Genomic DNA, 20023 nt, shown 5'->3' with positions numbered 1-20023 from the left:
ACAACCCGTATTGACGGTCGAGAGAGTCCTCAAAAAAGAAACCATACGATGAGTGGTCGGGCATTGACAGTAGCCGACAGGCATAACGACAAAACAGTATATCGCGCCGGTAGGTGAGTGGCAATTCACCGGCTTCAGCATGAAGACTCGACGGGACTAGTATAAAACGCTCCGATCGCAAGACGTAAACCCCGATGTTGTATGGAGTTCAGGCGGCGTAAGATGGACGGCTGTGCAGAGGAGTAGACGACGCTCCCATAATCCAGCTTAGAGCGGACGATCGACCGATATAGGCGAAGTAGGACGGTTCAATCCGCTCCCCACGACATACCACTGAGAACACGGAGAACATTTAGAGAATGGGTACAATGGGCAGCCAAATATGACAAGTGGAGACCAGGTAAGTTCCCTGTCAAATGTAAGACCTAAAAATTTTGTTGTTTCCACGAATGGGAGAGCAACGGGAGCGAGTTGTAAGGACAGTGGGAGAAACTCTGTAGCGCCAGAAGTTAATACAGACCGACTTTTTGGCAGAAAAACAGAAGCCATTGGCGACACTCCAGGAGTAAAGACGGTCAAGAGAACGCTGAAGACAGCGCTCCAGGAAACATGTATGCTGCACGCTGCAATAGATGGCAAAATCTTCCACGAAAAGGGAGCCTGATACATCAGCTGGGAGGCAATCCATTACTGGATTGATCGCTATGGCGAAGAGAGCGACGCTCAAAACGGAGCCCTGTGGCACCCCATTCTCCTGGCGAAATGGTGACAGGAAGAACCCACACGTACCCTGAACTGTCGATCCATTAAAAAGGAAAGACTAAAAAGAGGGAGGCGACCGCGAAGGCCCCATGTATGCATGGTGCGAAGAATGCCCGCCCTCCAACAGGTGTCATAAGCCTTCTCCAAATCAAAGAACACAGCCGCGGTCGGGCGCTTCCGCAAGAAGTTATTCATAATGAAGGTCGACAAGGTAACCAGATGGTCAACAGCAGAGCGGCGCCTACGAAATCCACATTGTACATTGGTAAGCAGGCGTCGAGATTCGAGCAGCCAAACGAAACGAGAGCTAACCATTCGCGCCATCACCTTACCGACAGCTGGTAAGCGAGATGGGTCGATAACTGGAAGGTAAGTGCATGTCCTTCCCCTGCTTAGGAATCGGTACAACAATAGAATCGCGCCAGCATGCGGGAACTTGTCCCTCAATCCAGATGCGATAATAAGCACGAAAAAGGAAACCTTTACCCGCAGAAGAAAGGTTCAGCATCTGAATATGAATGGAATCAGGCCCTGGAGCGGAGGACCATGACTGGGCAAGTGCATTTTCGAGTTCCTGCATGGTGAATGGGGCATTATAACTTTCACGATTCGAGGACTGGAAATTGGGTGGCCCAGCCTCCTCTGCCTTTTTTCGGGGGAGGAAGGCAGGGTAGTAATGAACGGAGCTCGAAACCTCTGCGAAAAAGCGGCCGAAGGCATTGGAGACATCCTCAGCGGCCGCAAGGACGTCATTCGCGACCGTCAAGCCAGAAACTGGTGAGTGGACCTTAGTGCCAGATAGCCGGCGCAGGCTACCCCAGACAACAGGAGTAAAACTTTAAGGTGCTTGTGAAAGCAGCCCAGCTGGCTTTCTTGTTTTCTTTAATAATACGACGACACTGCGCACGTGATCTTTTATAATTGATACAATTCGCCACTGTAGGGTGGCGTTTAAAGGTGCGTAAAGCACATCGAGCACGTAAAGCGTCTACATGCTGCGGTCCACCAGGGGACCGGTACGCGACGTGGAGAAGTAGTGTGAGGGATAGAATGTTCAGCAGCAGTGAGAATAACTTCCGTGAAGTGTGTATGCTGACTATCGCAGCTTGTGAAGGTTTGATCCTGAAAGGTCGCCCTGGAAGAGAAGAGCCCCAGCCTGCTTTGGAGATATTCCAACTACTTGAGCACGGAAAGGGGGTATGATGCAGGAGATGGACAACACACAGGAAGTGGTCGCTCGAATATGTATCAAAGTGCATACCACTCAAACCGGCGTGCAAGTTGGGTAGTACCTACAGAGGTCTAAATTGGAACATGTGCGAGATGTGTCTGAAAGAAAAGTAGGGGCACCAGTATTGAGGCAGACAAGATTGAGCTGGTTGAAAACGTGTGCTAACAGGGAGCCCCTCAGACAGGATGCTGGAGAGCCCCAAAGAGGATAGTGAGCATTGAAGTCTCCAGTTAACAAAAATGGTGCAGATAGCTGAGCAATAATTTGCATCATGTCTGCCCTGGTAAAGGCAGACGACCTTTGAGTTTAAACGGTACAAATGGAAAATGGAAAATTGGGGAGTAATGCGGACGGTAACTGCCTGCAGGCCGGTGTGCAATGTGATGGGATCATAGATATCATCCCGGACCAGCAACATAACCCCTCCATGAGCCGCGATACCTGCCACAGGGGTATGTGAAATCGCGCAGAGGTGTAGTGTGCCAAGGCAATGTGATCACATGGGCGTAGCTTCGTTTCCTGGAGGGCTACGACGAGCGCACGGTGCAAGCGGAGCAGCAATTTCAAGTCCTCTCGGTTGGAGCGAATGCTGCTAATATTCCAGTGAATAAGTGCCATCGTGAGAAGATGCAAGAAGCGGTCATCTCGAAGGCCGCCGAGTGCTCGGCTTCGAGCGAGCACTGCCGCCCTAACAGTAGGCGGTCAGTCATTGTCCATTTGTTCTATAGGTTCATCGGCCATCTTGTGAAGATGGCCGGGAGGGGAGCTTCCTCCGCTGGTGAACGGCCAGATGTTCGGCTACCAGTGGTGCGGCCAGGCGAAACGGATGACTGCCTGGGGCGGCAACCGCTGGGTGGCACAGTTTCCAGGTCGGTACAAGGTCATTGACCTTTTTCATGACCCTATGCACAGCCGTCACGCCGTGCTCAGCGAGGAAAGAATCTCTTCGTCAGTCAATCCGTCGAGTGATCGAGTATATACCACACGACGAGACGAATTTTAAGTGCGGTGAGCCTCCACCCGGAAAAGGAACGTGTATAGGAACGTTGCCTGAAGCAGTTTTTGTGCCTGAAAGACTGCTCTCAGTTTCTAGTAACAAGGTACCTTTACGCAACCTGGTAAAAGACTTGACCGATCCGGCTATGGCATCTACGCCCTTCTGGATAACGAAAGGGTTGCCAGGAAAAATCCTTTCCACCATCAGATCGAGAAACTACGAGAAACTTTGGGGCAGGCGGTAGTAATTTTGTCACTGGTGGCTGGTCAAGTTTCCGTTTGTGGGCAGAAGTCGAGAGAGAAGAGAAATCCATTGCGGAGGAATCCCCATGATTGCCAGCGTCTCAGATGGCGCGCTCCTTCCTTGTGGAGACCCTCTCAGAGGGCACTCCTGCCTTAGGTGATTGTTCACACCTCAGGCGCACCTCCCGAGAAACGGACGGAGGGACTAACCGGCATGGTCGGAAGGTGTCAGTTCAGGCAATCACCCCTCCCTGGGCCTGGACTTTACCAGGGAGTACGTGCGTGCCTTACTTGTCTATCCAGGGCGGGTAATTACCCGTTACCCCATCACCGGCTACACGTGGGTCGGCCTTCAGACATGCACAGTGAGGAAGGAAGAAGAGGAAAAAGAAAGGAGAGGAAAAGAAAGGACACTGTCTCAAACGCAGAGGCAAGGAGAAGAGTAAGACAGTGAGATGGAGAACAATGAAAGGAACCAACCGAAGGAAGGAGTGAAAAACCAATATGACCGCAAAGATAGGTCGTGGAACCGTCCGTCTCCGGACACAGGCGCTAACTACCCACTTGAGGGGGTGGGACTCCTTTTAGTCGCCTCTTACGATAGGCAGGAATACCTCGGGCCCATTCTAACCCCTGGACCCGCAGGGGGAATCTGGAGGAAGATACAGAGTTTCCTTAACCTTCATTCCGACAGCCACTGCTTGAAGAGGGGTTTGAAGGGGCACATGTTCACTACAGACAGTTTAGGACAAACGGAAACTCCACCTGACTATTATAGTCTCTACAGTTCGTGTAATATCCCTTGTAGAAGCAGAAGGCAGGCTCTGCATTGCTGGGAACCAGGTTTCTTGGAGGGCAATGCAGATAGGTGTAACGCTTAAAAGTTGCCGTAGCTCAGTCAGGAAGTGGAAAACGCCACAATTCCACTGGGGATGACATTGGAAGACTGGAAAGGCATGGAAGATTCAATGAGGTAGTTTACACCTCAGGGTCACCTACTGCCACCGAATTTTTGACAGAGCAGTCTATATCCATTTTCTGAGAATCTGGCGAGATCTAGGTCATCAGCAGACACCAAAATCTCCACCCCACCACCCTCAGGCGCAGAGCTTGTAGATAGCGGTCGTGTGGGTGCCACCACAGTTTCCTTGGCCTTAGGGGGTTTCTCTTCGGATTTCTCTCGCTGCTCCTTTTGTTCCCCTGGCTGGGAGGACTTCACTGTCTCAGTTTCTAGGACTGAGGATGAGCGTGAAGCCCTATAACCAGCTAGCTGCTTTTGGTCTCTTCAGCTACTGGGGGGGGGGGGGGGGTTGTGTCTTTCCCACTAGCAGAAACCTGGGAAGGAGATGACCAGAAAGACCCCTTCCTAGCGAGAGAAGCTGAAGAAGACCTGCTTCTCAAGCTTAGAAGTGGGGACAGATGACCCCGATGGTTGGTGGTGGTGGTGGGTGGTGTTGCTCCCGAAGTCAGTGGTGCACGAGTGACAGGAAGGGAAATGCCTCACCATCAAGGGGGCAGGTGTAGTCTTTCGGTTCTGAGGTGACTGATGGTACCAGAACTGTTGGAGCAGTGACGTAAGACTATGCCATGCATATAGGATGCAGGCATTCCAATTTTCTTAGTCTGTATCCCAGCTGGTCCAGGATGTTTTACTCTATGATTTTCCTTTATTTCTGAAGAATCTTTCAGTTTGGCGAGGAAGGCAAATTGTGCTGTCCGCAGTTGAGACAGGAGGGGCACATGGAGTATTGAGATGTGATGGACATCCACAATCTCGATGTGACACTGGAAGTACAGCAAGAAGACATATGGCCGAAGTTTCAGCACTTAAAGCACCGCATTGGGGGAGGGATACATGGCTTGACATCAAAGCGTGTGTTAGACCATCACCTTGACCTTCTCGGGCAATGTGCAGCCCTTGAAGGCCAAAATGAAGGCACCGGTGGCAACCTGATTATCCCTCAGACCCCAGTGGACATGCTGGACATAATTTACACCTCACCAATCTAAATTGGCGCGCAGCTCATCGGACTGCAGAATGTCTCAAATATGATACCCTGGACCATATTTAATTTTTAATGGGGCGTGATGGTTACATAAACATTCCCCAGCTTGTCAAGCTAGTAACGCCAGTGACTGGCCAGAGGATGCCGCTTTGATCAGGACTGACCCTGATCTCATTTTGGACAAGCCCTGCACCTCCCCAAAATTTTCCTCTAAATGCTCAACAAAAACTGTGGCTGCATCATTGAAGATTCCCATCAGCACTAACAGAAGGTACTGGGGCGAAGAAGATCCGCTGCCATCCTTAGACTGACGTTCCTCCTATGGTGTGGCCAGGGAGGGGAACGATTTGGCGTCTTAGTTCAATGTGTGAGCTCGTGATCAGTCGGATACTGCTGGTGTTTCACCAGCAGCAGGGTATGATTGCTTACACTTCATCGCTTGTCAGGTGCTACGAAGTTCATGGTCATTGTCGTCGGAGAAAGCGATAGTGAATGGTGGCAGACGCACCCAGGAAGGTGTCCTCGCCCAGGAGATGAAAAATGGGCGGGGACTGCGATGCGACGACGAGAGAGAGAGAGTGGTAGATCTCAATGCACGATGGATTCGATACACCATGTAAGACGCCCTTCCCAATTGGCTCGCTCTTTGGGAAAATTTTGAAAAATGGAGGTTGAACCCTACAAGGGACCATCACAAAGGCTGAAACGTGTAAAACCTTATTCGCCTCTTACGACAGGCAGGCATAACTCGGGCTTATTCTAACCCTCGGATACGCGGGGGGAGGGGGGGGGGGGGGGAATTTGTAGCTCATTTAATACTTAATAGTCGCCTTTCCAATATCGCTAAGTGTTAACAATGCAGATTAACTTTACTATTTTTACTGAGTTCTCATACGCTTGCTGGAAATATATCTGCAGGTTCCGAAGTTACACAGTAATACTGAATCCATCTTAAAGTTTTAAATTTTTCGAGTATGGAATATTAAGACTAAGGTATGGAACTAGTACCCTACTTCCCCAGAAAATGTGTTCATTTTGACATTCGCCAAATATTTCGTTAGAAATTCGGGAAACCGTGGAAGGAACAGGAAATAACCAATTCCGTGAGTTGCGCTTCGAGTTATGGTTGCCGTGCTCATTTAAACCCAGAACGAAAGTACAGTACCTTCCTAACCCATAGGAAACTTGACAGCAATAATTCAACGAGAAAATAGTTTTGTTAAATGAAGGAGGGATAAACTATGTGCAAAGCTTTATTTCATGAAATGTTAACATGAACTGTAAATGGAAGAAACGTTGACGTTAACCAGAAAAAGTGCCAAAATGTAGCTCGCTAAAGTGTGAGAGAAAAACCTCTAAAGATTTAGAGCTGTTCTTAGTCTATGCACCACTGCCAAAGGAGATAAGAGAATGGCTCTGAATTGCAAGTGAGGTGAACATTGCTGACTTCCAGGCTCGTTCAAGCTAAGACGTATCATTGTTATAGTTTTGGTTAATTTTTGAAAGCACGACCGGCTTCAAGCCACCAAATGCCCATCCTCTGGTGAAGTTATGGGAAACTAAAGCTCACTAATTTTTTTAGCATGCTTGTATAGATAAAATTCGCGTATGAAGTCATTGGGCTAGATACGTTTAAAAGTGCGTCGCAGTACCACAGAGGAACTGCATAGGTTGAGAGGCACGGTGTAAAGTGCCAACCTGACACTGAACTGCGACCCCCAACACTGCGAGATTGGGTAGGGCGGAGACGACCACCGGCGCATTAATTCTCACGAGACTCCTCGGAGTACACTAGGCAAGTTTTTCCTTTTTTATACCGTGCCTCTTCACCTAGACGGTTTTCCCGCTTTATTATTACTCGCCATGGTATTGCGACATACTCGCACTTTTCATCGTATTTAGCGCGATCATTTTACACGCGGTTGTCTTATACATACAATCAAATGCAAAAATTTTATGCGCACTCGTTTTCATTAATTGCACCTTATGATTTCCAGTCCGAGTACGATGCTCAGCTGCGGATGTTCCGACACGATTGTTTGCCAACCTAGTTAAGAAAATTTTAGGGAAAACCAAGTCGCAAAATTACTAATATTAGTTTAAACAAACGTTGAGGAGTCAATAGGTAATACTATGAATAATATCTTAGCCGACATGAAGACGATGCTTGCTTTTATCCCTTTAAATGCTATGTATTAAGCCAGTTAAGTTTTGTACGAGAACTGCGAGCAAACCACACCACTTCGAGGGAAAGTCCGTTCCAGTCTACGATTACTGTGACGCCGCCTACAACAATACCTGTTTTAAGCATCAGTGGAGTACTTTTTCCACATTCTCATTTGTGCAGGAACGTCAGCACAAATTAGAACCAAAAATTTAACAACCACGGGGTAGTTACAAAAATCTTTATGTAGAACAATGTGGACTAATTATTATACATACGAAATATCAGTTCCAGAAAATAATTCATTGCTTTTGGACTGCTTTGACGTAACACGTCTTTAGGAGGACGACGAAGAGAATTCGTATTCCACCAAGAAACAACACTGAGCATATTAAACCTTTCGACAGTGGAAAGGTTTAATCATTAATTTGTACTGACACTAATTACAATTCGCAAATGAAGTTAGACTACTCTGTTCCGCTGATGTACCTGGAAATCACAGCCAGCTTTATCGTCAGTTTGCATCTCGTTTTACGTATTTGTTCAGGTATCTTTTTTCCACACCACAATATGCAGAACGGCCTCTGCCACTTCTTACTCCATGCCGATTTTGTCTAAATAAAACTAGTAATTACTGTGATGTGACAATGCACATTTCTTTTATCAAGAGTGCCTGGTGTAAGGAAAATTTCTTTCAATAGAAATTTCTCAATTCGTGACTACAGGAAATTACGGAACCGTTTCGTTGTCAGGGAAGTATTTGCTACACTGTGTTTTAAAATATTACATTTAAGTGACTTCTCGATTGACGGGATTTGTTCGAAATTTATCAATATACTTTCTTTCCTTTAGTAAGCACTTGTTGAAAAGTTACTTCTGCAGCAATTTAGATGTGATATGAACTGCTAATAATGAACAAGGTATTTTTGGCATGGTTTTCGTGCTTTAAATATGCCAATTCATGTGCTAGGCAGGAAGGTTTGTGTATTAAACACGTGTTCAGCATTTAGCGATATTTACAAATCAATGTGCGGAGCCAATGTAAAATGATTTTACATTACAATTTATCGCTGAAATGATACATGCAACTGGGGCTTTCAGTTTATTTTTGGAGTTAAAAGTAAATCAGTGATTTGTCAGCAATCAGTCACAGTATAAATCAACGGCAACTGGATTTCGGCCGCAATTTAAGGCTTTGGTGCAACATACACGTAATTCACATTACATACTTCGGAGTAGAACACGAAGTGCCCTCATACTGGGAGACTCAATCCGCCTTGTCTTCCCAACTTTTACTTAGGCACCAGCACACCACTCTAGCTTACAGAATAAGCTTAGTATGAGCTACTAACTAGACAGCTTTACATATTAACAGCTTTACTGAGAATGGTGAGTCATACTTACAAAAATATCCTAATAAGTGACAGGAGTGGAAAGTATTGTGCCGCAACTGATTAACTATATGTATCAGGCAACGGTGATATTATAGAGTACCTTAAATTGAGTTTGGTATTAGCACACTTCTTACCAAGCTTCCTAATATCTATTTCTCTGAGTTACCTAACAGAGGTACTTCACAAAGTTTTTCCTTGGGAAAGTTTAGGCTCTCTGAATAAATATTGATAATTCACAATATCATGACATGCTGTCGACAATGGAGTACTTCAAAGTAAGTTACCCGAACAGTAAATTTCTGGGCAGCACTATGTTGACTAACATTTCTGGATGGAACAAAGGCTTTCAACAGCAACCGCAGATAACTTCCTGCATGTATTTCGCATGCCAGAAGGTGGTGCAAAGAAATCTTGTTTCTTGCCCTCCAACACCTGAAATTATCAAGTCAGGTCCCTGTTTTAATTGGTCCCAGAGGTTTCATTCTTTCGCTAGACAGAACAATTTTTAGCTATGCAACGGTGCTAAAATTCAGCCTGAAGTGGACATTATTGCACTAATTTCTTCAATTAGTAACAATATGGAACTTGTTAAGTAATACTGAAACTCACTAAGTGCAGTACATAGGACAGAATCTTAAGTGATTCTCGACGCGGTATTCTGTTCAGGCATCTTTTTCGGTGAATTGTGTGTATTAGTGAGCGAGGACTTGTTTGATAAAGATTGACCTCTGAGCACGGCGTGTACCCAGTAGCTAGCTGGGCGGCAGGGTTTTAACGAGACTAGTATTCACCACACACTTTCGCATTTTCAGTTCAAGTCAGATACTTGTGCGATTCATCATTAATTCTGAATTTTTTTTATAGTTATTACCAGCATCAGTTTGCTAGTAATCTATTGCAGGCAGTGCATTGAATCATTACGACTAATGTAATCCAGAGGCCGGATGTCAATGTAACACGAAAGCTACAAGGCCTTATTGACTTAAGTTGTGAAGTTTAAGCCCCTCTCACAGGTCAGAGCGATGTTAAGCTACCCGTTAGATTTTTATATGTGCATCCGTTTAAGGAATTAAGCTGAGACCGCCAAAAAACGCTACTGATTCATCTGCGGAGCAGTACGTCGCGTACAATCTGCGTGCTGTACATTTTCAACAGTGGCGCCACGAAAGCTTGGAGGATGGACAAAAGTAACGTTCAGTACTAAGTATTAATTTCTAATTCTGCAGTTTACTTTCAGAGAATAAAGGAAATTAGGGATTCTCGAAAACCGCAAGAAATTCTAGAATTGCAAGTTACATTAAACTTGTTACTTGCTTGAGGGCCTGACCAATTATGTTCCAGCCACGCAAAGGCGCACATGCACCCACGGACAAATTGAGACCAGACTGTTCAGAATCTCAGTAAAATATTGGTAATTGTTACTGCAGACTAATTAGATGCATGTTCAGCGACATTAAAATCTTGTTTATGTCTAATTTTTAAACGGCTGCTTTTCAAATTCACTAGTTCTCCGAGTTACAGTTTCCAACATGCTAAAGCAATGTACTAAGCATTAATGTAAACAAATTATTAAATCATTTTAAACAAGCAAATGCTTATGTATTTGCTAATTAAAGTGTTAAGCATTTCATGCATGATCGAAATGTCTGACAAGTTTTATTTTGAAACTTCCTGGCATATTAAAGCTGTGTGCCGGACGGCGACTAACCCTGGAGAGCTTCTGTGATGTTTGGAAGGTAGGAGACTGGCGGAATTAAAGCTGTGAGGACGGGGCGTGAGCCGTGCTTGGCTAGATTAGTTGGTAGAGCAGTTGCCCGTGAAAAGCAAAGGTCCCGAGTTAGAGTCTCGGTCCGGCACAGTTTTAATCTGCCAGGAAGTTTCCCATCAGCGCACTCCACTGCAGAGTGAAATTTTCATTTAAATTTTACTTTTAAGGGGGAAGAGAAGGGAATTAGACAAAACCCCTTCCCCTGCCCTGAAACCACTTACCTTTACATTAGTCCTGTCGCTTCCTAGAGATACACGAGATGTGAATTTCACTTAGCTGTGTACCCCTATTAGCAGTGTACCAAATTTTATAACTGTTCATCCCCTCACATACCTTCATTACAGAGTAGCAGAATGTACAGAATATTTTTACACCGTCAATCTACGCTGCATTACGCCGAGTTCTGTCTGATTCGGAAGAGGTACGCTATGTTGTCAGAAGTATCCGGACACCTGGTTGAAAATGACTTGTAAGTCCGTGGCGCCATCCGTCGGTAAAGCTGGAATTCAATATGGTGTTGGCCCACCCTTAGCCTCGATGATTGCATTTTCAACACAATCTCCATCCCCGAATTGCTCTACAACAGTGGGAAGCAAGTTGCTTAAAACTATGTAGGCATGTGCTGTGATAGTGCCATGAAAAACAAGGGGTGTAAGCCCTCCATGAAAAAACACGACCACACTAACACCACTTTCGTATTTTACCGTTGGTGCTACACACGGGCAGATGACTCACCAGGCATTCGCTATACCCACACCTTGCCATAGGATCGCCACACTGCGTACCGTGATTCCTAACTCCACACAACGTTTTTCCATTGTTCAATCGTCAAATGTTAAGTCTGTTACATCAAGCGAGGCGTCGTTTGGCATTTACCGGCGTGACGTATGGCTTACGAGCAGCCGCTTAAGCATGAAATTCAAGTTCTTACTTCCTCCCTTCATAGTGCTTGCAGTACATCCTGATGCATTCGAGTTCCTGTGTTATAGTCTGGCTAGATTTCTGCCTAGAAAGCATTACGACCCTCAACTCAGATTAGGTCGGCCTGTACGCTTTTGTGCCGTACGTGTACCTTCGCGTCTCTACTGCACTATCACATCGGAAACTGGACCAAGGGATGTTTCGGAGTGGAAATCTCGCGTACAGAATTATGACAAGTGACGCCGTATCACCTGGCCACGATCGAAGTCCGCGATTGCCGTGGAGCGCCCCATTCTTCTCCCACGATGTTTAATGACTACTGAGGTAGCTGTTTAGTACTTGTCAGCACAATGAACCTGATATGAAAAACATTTTGCGGTTGTCCGGATACTTTTGATCACATGATATACGTTGTTGTACGTTACCTTTGCGGGTCTTCCTTGAGCTGCGAGATTTGCTTGTCCTGCCACAGGCGGCCTGCCTGCCCTTGGCTGCACCACTGCGCCGTGCCGCTTTATGCTTGGCAGGGGACCGCTTGAGCGCCTTTGTCTTGCCAGCACGCGCCGCAAGCCCTGGGGACCTCCTCCCTCGCCTCGCTGTCTTGCCCTCCGCCTTCCCCGAAGAAGTCGTGGTCCTGCCTTCAGACTTCCGGGCCACTGATTTGCCCTCCGCTCTGCTCTCAGCCGTTACTTCTCTGCCCTCTGTTCTTTTCGATTTGCTGCCTTTCTTATGGCCCTTCTTGCCCTCCTTCACATCCGAAACTTCTTTACCTTTAGTTCTTTCTCGCCTTGCCTTATTTCTTTTCCTTTGGGTGTGCTTCTCCGAATGCCGGTGCCGTGTTTCGACGTCTGCCATAGCTGTTTCGAGAAATTTGTTTCACTGACGAGAACCTGCAATAAATATTTACATACTTAATTCTTTGTGAACAAGCTTCGATAATAGCTAACATCGCGTTATGCTTGCACAGTAGCACGTTAAAACTTCGAGGAGCTGTCCCCGTTTTAGCGAGCATATGAATGCGGGGAACGTAATTTCTACAGCTTATGATCTAACAAGCCTATTTTATTTCTATTGCAGGGAAAAAAATTCTAACTTACTTAGGAGCTAGAACGCGTTTGAACTAATGTTCCGAGAAACTGATTCACAGAGCAATTTAACACAGATTTAATATCTGCGGGTAATCTGCGTTTCTAAATGTTGGAACACGTGAGGCAATACTGACCCTGTGACTTATCTTGGAAGATAAAGGCAAACCTACATTTCCAGCATTTGTAGACTTAGAAATGCTTTTGACAATGTTGACTTGAATACTCTCAAATTCTGAAGGAGGCAGGGGTAAAATACAGGGAGCGAAAGGCTATTTGCAATTTGTACAGAAACCAGGTGGCAGTTATAAGGGTCAAGGGACATGAAAGAGAAGCAGTGGTTGGGAAGGGAGTGAGACAGGGTTGTAGCCTCTCCCCGATGTTATTCAATGTGTATATTGAGCAAGCAGTAAAGGACACAAAATAAAAATTTTGAGTAGGTATTAAAATCCAGGGAGAAGAAATCAAAACTGAGGTTCGCCGATGATATTTTAATTCTGTCAGCGACAGCAAAGGCCTTGGAAGAGCAGTTCAATAGAACGGACAGTGTCTGAAGGAGGATATAAGATGAACATCAACAAAAGCAAAACGAGGATAATGGTATGTAGTCTAATTACGTCGGGTGATGCTGAGGGAATTAGACTAGGAAATGAGACACTTCAAGTAGTAAAGGAGTTATGCTATTTGGGGAGCAAAATAACTGATGATGGTCTAAGTAGAGGATATAAAAGGTAGGCTGACAATGGCAAGAAATGTGACAATGAAGAGGAGAAATTTATTAACATCGAGTATAGATTTAAGTGTAAGGAAGTCTTATCTGAAAATATTTGTATGGAGTGTAGCTATGTATGGAAGTGAAACATGGACGATAAATAGTTTGGACAGGAAGAGAATAGAAGCTTTCGAAGTGTGGCGCTACAGAATGCTGAAGATTAGATGGGTAGATCACGTAACTAATGAGGAAGTATTGAATAGGATTGGGGAGAATAGTTTGTGGCATAACTTGACAAGGGACCGGTTGGTAGGACCTGTACTGAGGCATCAAGGGATCACCAATTTAGTATTGGAGGGCAGCGTGGAGAGTAAAAATCGTAGAGGGAGACCAAGAGATGAATACACTAAGCAGATGCAGAAGGATGTAGGCGGCCGTAGGTACTGGGAGATGAAGAAGCTTGCACAGGATAGAGTAGCAAGGAGAGCTGCATCAAACCAGTCTCAGGACTGAAGACTACAACACAGTGTATAAAGCAGTTTTGCACTTTTTTGCAATCGTGAAGAACGAATTTCGTCAACACATTGAATGGGGGTAGCGGTGATGGACATTTGAAGTCTCATGAAATGTGGAAATTTTTCTTACTGGTAGGAGACAAGCATGTACTGTCGTATAAACGATCCTTTACTTCTGCTGCCGTCTCATCAGTTACTGTTTTAAGTGATTTCGTCTGAAATATGAATCTTCATTGCTGAAAGTATTACCACCCATCCAGCTTTCGGTGGTCTTGTCCCGGAATTTAAAGTGTCCGGGATCCCAGAAACGGATCCTGGACTACCATTCACCTCTCCTTGTGCCGAATGTGTGTCAACCGCACGAAGAGAGAATGTTGGGCAGATTTTCTTCCCTATCATTTATTTAAAACGAATATTTACCTAAAATTGATAATTGGGTAATTCGCTTTCCAGAGGGTTTCACGTATAGTTTAAGCATTCTAGAATCAGAAATGGTCGACTTTTAGAAAAGATTTTTCGTCCTTTAAGAGTGATGAGTCCAGTTTTGTCCGATGATAGAGGATCTACGGCTTTCGGGAAGAGTGGTCATTAGACATTTTTTTTACACATGGCTGATAAAAGGACTCCAAAGCAAAGTGAGGATTTGCTCTAAAATGTTTTCGATAAAATTTGAAGGAAGGAAGCGTGTAGTGGATCATCAGGAGACATTCTGGCACAAAAGCAGTGTCGTAAAACGAAATTATAACTTATGAAAGATCAAGATGCCATGATGCGTGCCGAACTCTCACCTTGTTGAACACCGCCTAAGCTACAAGTCAGACTGACAAATGAAGCTGCATAATTGTTTCCAAAGAGTACCATATGTAAAAATTTTTTCTCTAAGCACCAAGGCAATGGCTATCTCTGAAAATGTTCTTGGCCCATACAGTCAAGATATTGTCATGGGCAGGCTTCATGACATTTTCTTTTTGTGTCCTAAGATGCTCCTAATCGAGCAATAAAAACTTTTCCTTATGCAGTTCAGTACTTTGATGTTGACCATGATATTCAGAGATTTCTATATTTTTATTTGAACTCTGAAGAGCCCCACAAAAAAACCTCTTCCATGCAAAGAAAACAATGCATTCTATAACACATCTGAATCAAGTTCATCCAGTGCTGAAAATGCTCCAGTGAACTACTGGAAAATTGTTTTTGAGCTTACAGGAAAATTAAAATCAAACTTTTTCTAGCTAATGGCAGCTGCTATGCCAAATAACACTATAAAACATGAGCTTTAACATGTAGAGGTATTTTGTTCTACCACAGTGAATTTGATTTCTCTATTTAAAATTTAGTCAGAATTTTTCCGAGTTTGTGGAGATGGTGTTCAAGGAAATATCAATTGACAGTTATGTACTGCTGGTCTGTCGTCAAGTCAATTTATTTCAAAGGGCGAGGAGGAGTGTTCAAGAGCGATGCCAACAGAGCAGATTGGTAGTATGATGAAACTTACATTCACTTCCTGAATGCTATGTACGTCCTCAGCATACTGCTCTCAGTACGCTGGGAAACAGCTCAATTCTGTTGAGATGGACAGAATAAGGGACTCCAAAGCAAGCTAGAAGGCAGTAAACTAAGTTTATGAAACACCAAAATCAGAGTTTTGGAAATGATGCACCATCATCACAATGCATCGATTGTGTGCCCGAAAATTTTTTGGATGTGTTCCATCTGCTGACTTCAAGACCGGTACACTCGAGTTCAACAGCAGTATGTTTAAAGGTTACCAACAACTTTAATAGTCTGGATGAGGATCTGTTTTACAATGAATTGTGATTTGTGGAATGGATATGCTGGACTTTGCAAAAGTAGAGCAGAAGAATAGATTCAAATAGATTTCTTGAACCAGCAAACCACAACTTACATCTTCCAATCCTACGTTTTTAGATTTATAGCATAGCTCAGTGTTTAAAATATCTTCAGTATGATGAACCAATGGTCAGAAGAAAAATGATTTCTACACCCTTAGTTAAGAGAACAGAAGCGAACTTTCTGAAAGTAGTTCATTTATTTAATTTTATGAAAAAGTGAGGAGGGGGATTGAAAGATTGTTGAAAGTCAAGAGAATCACACTAAATTGATTTGTTTAAACATTGTAAAAACTGATTTTCGATAGTGAGTAGACTAGTAGCACCTTCATTTCGTTAGCTATAGAAGTTGTCCAAGGCCAGGATTAATTTAAAAGTGGGGCCCCTAGCTGACGGAAGGATGAAAATTAGCATTGTGGGGGCAGCCCAACAGTAAATAAATTTTGTAGCCACTTTGGCAAGCATGCCATTTCCGAAATACTGCAGTAATTGACTCAAAATGCAGTTCTCTCTTTCCAACTTAACCTAGACCTGAAACTAGGTCTCATTTTGGGTCATCACAACACTTATTTAATGAGCTGGTTGGCTTCGCCCCCTCAATTATCACCTTCCAACATAACAGACCTCAAGCTATTCTACATTGTCACCAATTCAGATTCCGCCTTTAGGACGAAATCAATATTTCAACAGAGAGCAAACGTGGTGCATATAGCAAAAGCAGGAGTGTGGCCAAAGCGTGAAATAATGACCACCCACACAGCGGAAGTAATTCTTATACTGGCGGCATGAACGCTCAGCTGGTTAACAGCTGTTCACTGGCTACTTACTATCCTCCGATGGGGGTCCCTCCAAATCTTACAAGTAAATGCAATACAAACATCTGCTTTTTGCTTCTATGATGTGCAGCACATGGACAGTCGCTTGTAACTTTTAGACGTACAGCACTTTCACAAATTGGGGTAAGCAATATGTACTGCCTCCCCAAAACGATAACTTTCTGTATTTACATCAACGAGGGTCATTCAATAATTGTCTTTACAGCCGTAAATATAGTTTTAGATGCTTCAGCCATTTCTTATGCACTTGTGCGAAGCTTCGAATCATTCAGACAGGTGTCACTTGCGATGGATTGATTTAGGCCTGACCGAGTAAAGAAAGTATGCGTCAACCGAGTTCAAACTGATTTAGGGCGAATGCTGTATAGATTTTTGGGGTTATCAGACGACCATAAGGTAGACAAATTACGACGGCTGCATACCGCACTACAGGCCGCAATGTCGAGTCTTTTGGATTGAGACCTTGAAAACAGACTTAAAACATCCGACATTTGCAGTACAAATTTTGGCAGTCAAATGGCTGCTCACGAGCACGATTGTATACCGCTCTACAGGCGCAGCTTTGAATATCTCAAATTTTTCGGAAGACTTAGTAATAATCCGAAACTTATGTCATTTGACGACCAAATGGAGCTTCACGAGCTGAAATGGATATCGTGCTGTGGGCTGCAATATTATCTCAACATTTTGAAGATTTACTGTTAGGACAATTTACTATATCGACGTCATGGTACTGAGCGCCTACCAAACGCTAAACAGGGCCTAACTCGGCACTGCCCGTCGTGCAACACGTTCAGCTATTTGGTACTCAATCCAATATAGCTCGCTTCATAAACGGAGCTGACCCTAAATTTGTTCAAACCGGGTTGGCAGCAAGAGCCAAATTAACGTTCTAAGTCGTTTGCTACGTACACGCCTATTCGGGTTGTAATTTCTCTTAAGATACGGTAACCAACCCGAGTTGGTAGGAAAATTCTAGTAGCGTTCATAATTCTTGTTGCAGCCTGCACGACTTGCTAACGTGTTCCACTGCACGTTTTGTTTCTTACATGAAATCTGCAATCAAATTGGAAGCTGCTGTAACATTCTAATATATGACAAAGCAGTATGTACTATATAGCAGTTACACTCTTCATACTCAATATTACATAAACAACCTCAATTTTTTTCTGGCGAGCAGTGTATAATCCGATATAGTAGCCAAATGCCTTGACAAATGGCTACCGCGCTGCAGGTCGCAATTCTGAGTGTTGACATTAAACTTTGAAGATGGTAACACACCTGGAATTTGTTGTAATTGTCAGCGACATGGCTATCTTAAGCTGGTCAAATTTCGCCCCACTATCATTAACGGGAGCCCACTACAGGCTGAAATTTGAAGATACACTCATGCTACACAATTTGCTGCAATATTTTGATATGATTGGACGATGATATGTAGCCAAATGTCTCGTGTGCACGAAAGTCTACCCTGCTATAGGTCGCACTTCGGAAACTCACGAGACACCCGTAATTTACAGTAAAATTTTTGGCTAGCGGACAATCGTAAGATCGTCAAATGCCACGGCTAGAGCGTGAATTGTGTAAAGTTACCACTGTCATTTCCCTCAGGCACTTTGTACTCAAAATTCTAATTTCCGAGTTGCCATGACACCAATGTTTATAGACCCACTTGTAATACGCAAGTGGGAAACTCTTCACGAATTTCGGTCAAACGAAATAAGCTGCTGAATTTTTATAGATCATAGTGAGTGACATCCCATTCCGTAGGCACAGACGCAACTCCATTGAACTAGAGTTATCTCGCAAGAAACTCATCGGTGGCGGCACTGAGTGAAAACTCTAGTAGTAAATCTAATTTGGACTGACCTGAAATCCCCTCAACTCTAGTTAACTAGTTTACCCATATGTGAGTAGCACAGCAATACTGAATAATTTAAGATAGCATCTATCCAACATACTCATTGCGCTGCAATTTTTCGTTACGGAAAAAACGAGCCGCCGTGAACGTCCATAAAAATATAATTTACGGTAATAATGCAGTTTATAGCAGTGTTGGGCTATGGGTAAAGTAAGGGTTACGATGTCAAACAGCCTCATTGCCTGTGGCCGAAAACACATCCTCTGACTACAATTGCTTGGGCCACTTAACGGTTATTTACCTGGAACATACTTTGAAAATGAAAGTATAATTAATACCCATACTATAGCACAACGGCACGCTCTATTACCTTATAACCTGCAGGTCTTGAGAACTTTGGCGATGCATTTAACTCTGAACTACCACAATGTAATCAGCAGGATCAAAACATTTCCCTAAATTAAGTTTCTAGTTATTTCTCTTAAATTTCGTTACAACATGCATTATCTGACTGCGTGCTATATGGGCTGCAGAGCCAAATAGAAAACTGACTATCGAGTGTCAGTCAAAAATCTCACCGTAAAAAGTCATTTAGCAAAACAAATTTTCCATCATGGTTACGTAATACGGTAAACAGGGACAGTCACTAGCCTAGCGTCATTTTCGTGAAACCGTGGGAAAGTCTTAGCAGTATGACCTAGGCCACCACTCAATAATTTGAGTTACTATCACTATGAAACCACCAGAACCGACCTAACTTAACATCAATGGCAGTTTCTACCAAGTTCGCTGTATCTACTTATCTTTCTCTCTCTGTAATCGTTTAGTTTGACATGGTCTCAACGGTAGCTTAGAACTTATTTTTCCTCTTGCAACTCAGGAAACCTGCGCTATATCGCCGTTCCTTGTCACCACAATAAGCGTGTATGTAAACTTTCAGCTCATTATCCCACACATTAAGATACAGCATTCAATCTTTGTGTACGCAGTATTAACTACCGTTATCAAGCCTAGTCCACTGAAGTACAGCTACTAAGGACAGGTTATTGATCTGAAGACATTGGTCCACTGTTTGTGTTTAAGGCAAAACTAGCCTACATTCCACTGCATAATTTAGAGATTTCAAGCATCCGTCGTAACAGGCGTTATGGTTTATATGGATTTTTTTTAGAATAATTTCCAGAGAAGCCAAGTAACACTGAACCGATTAACAATACCCGAATGTCTCAATAAAGCAACTACAAAATACGTAGCAAAACTGATTACAACCGTTGTATAGATTACCAACTCCACAAAACTGAACTACAAGCCGCGTGTCAAGCGGCGACACTTACCCCAACAGGTTAACACTGCGGAATATGAGGTAGGCTCGCGATGAATGCGGAAGACAGACTGCAGTGTTCCCTCCTCGGCGACGTCAGAAATACTATAGTGGAGGCGCCACTGGCGCGACGCAACTCTTTTTGACAGATTCATCACGCTCAAAACTCTAAAACATCGTAAAATTTTTTCCGCAGAAACTTCTGTGACTCAGAAATTTAAATGTCATTTTACCTTTTGTAGTTTGTATTAGGGATATGAAAGATGAACGTATAGAGATATTTGTGTTCAAGCTGTAGGATGTGTTACAACTGAAGTGAACTTCTGCCAGTTTTAAACACAGATGTAAAAATTCCAAA

At 43.9% G+C, this 20023-nt stretch overlaps 1 protein-coding gene across 1 annotated transcript in view; it reads right to left on the bottom strand.

The window, feature by feature from the left end:
* LOC126298748 (uncharacterized) overlaps positions 1 to 19764 on the bottom strand; it is a 30108-nt gene extending 10344 nt beyond the window's left edge. Inside the window, exons 1-2 of the mRNA XM_049990193.1 lie at positions 19679 to 19764; positions 11911 to 12375 (exon numbers count right to left, since the gene is read on the bottom strand). Of these exons, the coding sequence (XP_049846150.1) occupies positions 11911 to 12340 (430 nt within the window). The 5' untranslated portion in view covers positions 12341 to 12375; positions 19679 to 19764. The remainder of the gene's footprint in view (positions 1 to 11910; positions 12376 to 19678) is intronic.
* Between the last annotated feature and the right edge of the window lie 259 nt (positions 19765 to 20023).

Source organism: Schistocerca gregaria, chromosome X (genome assembly GCF_023897955.1).
Source record: "Schistocerca gregaria isolate iqSchGreg1 chromosome X, iqSchGreg1.2, whole genome shotgun sequence".
In the NCBI taxonomy this organism is placed as follows: domain Eukaryota; kingdom Metazoa; phylum Arthropoda; class Insecta; order Orthoptera; family Acrididae; genus Schistocerca; species Schistocerca gregaria.
This window is presented reverse-complemented; position numbering and strand designations above follow the sequence as displayed.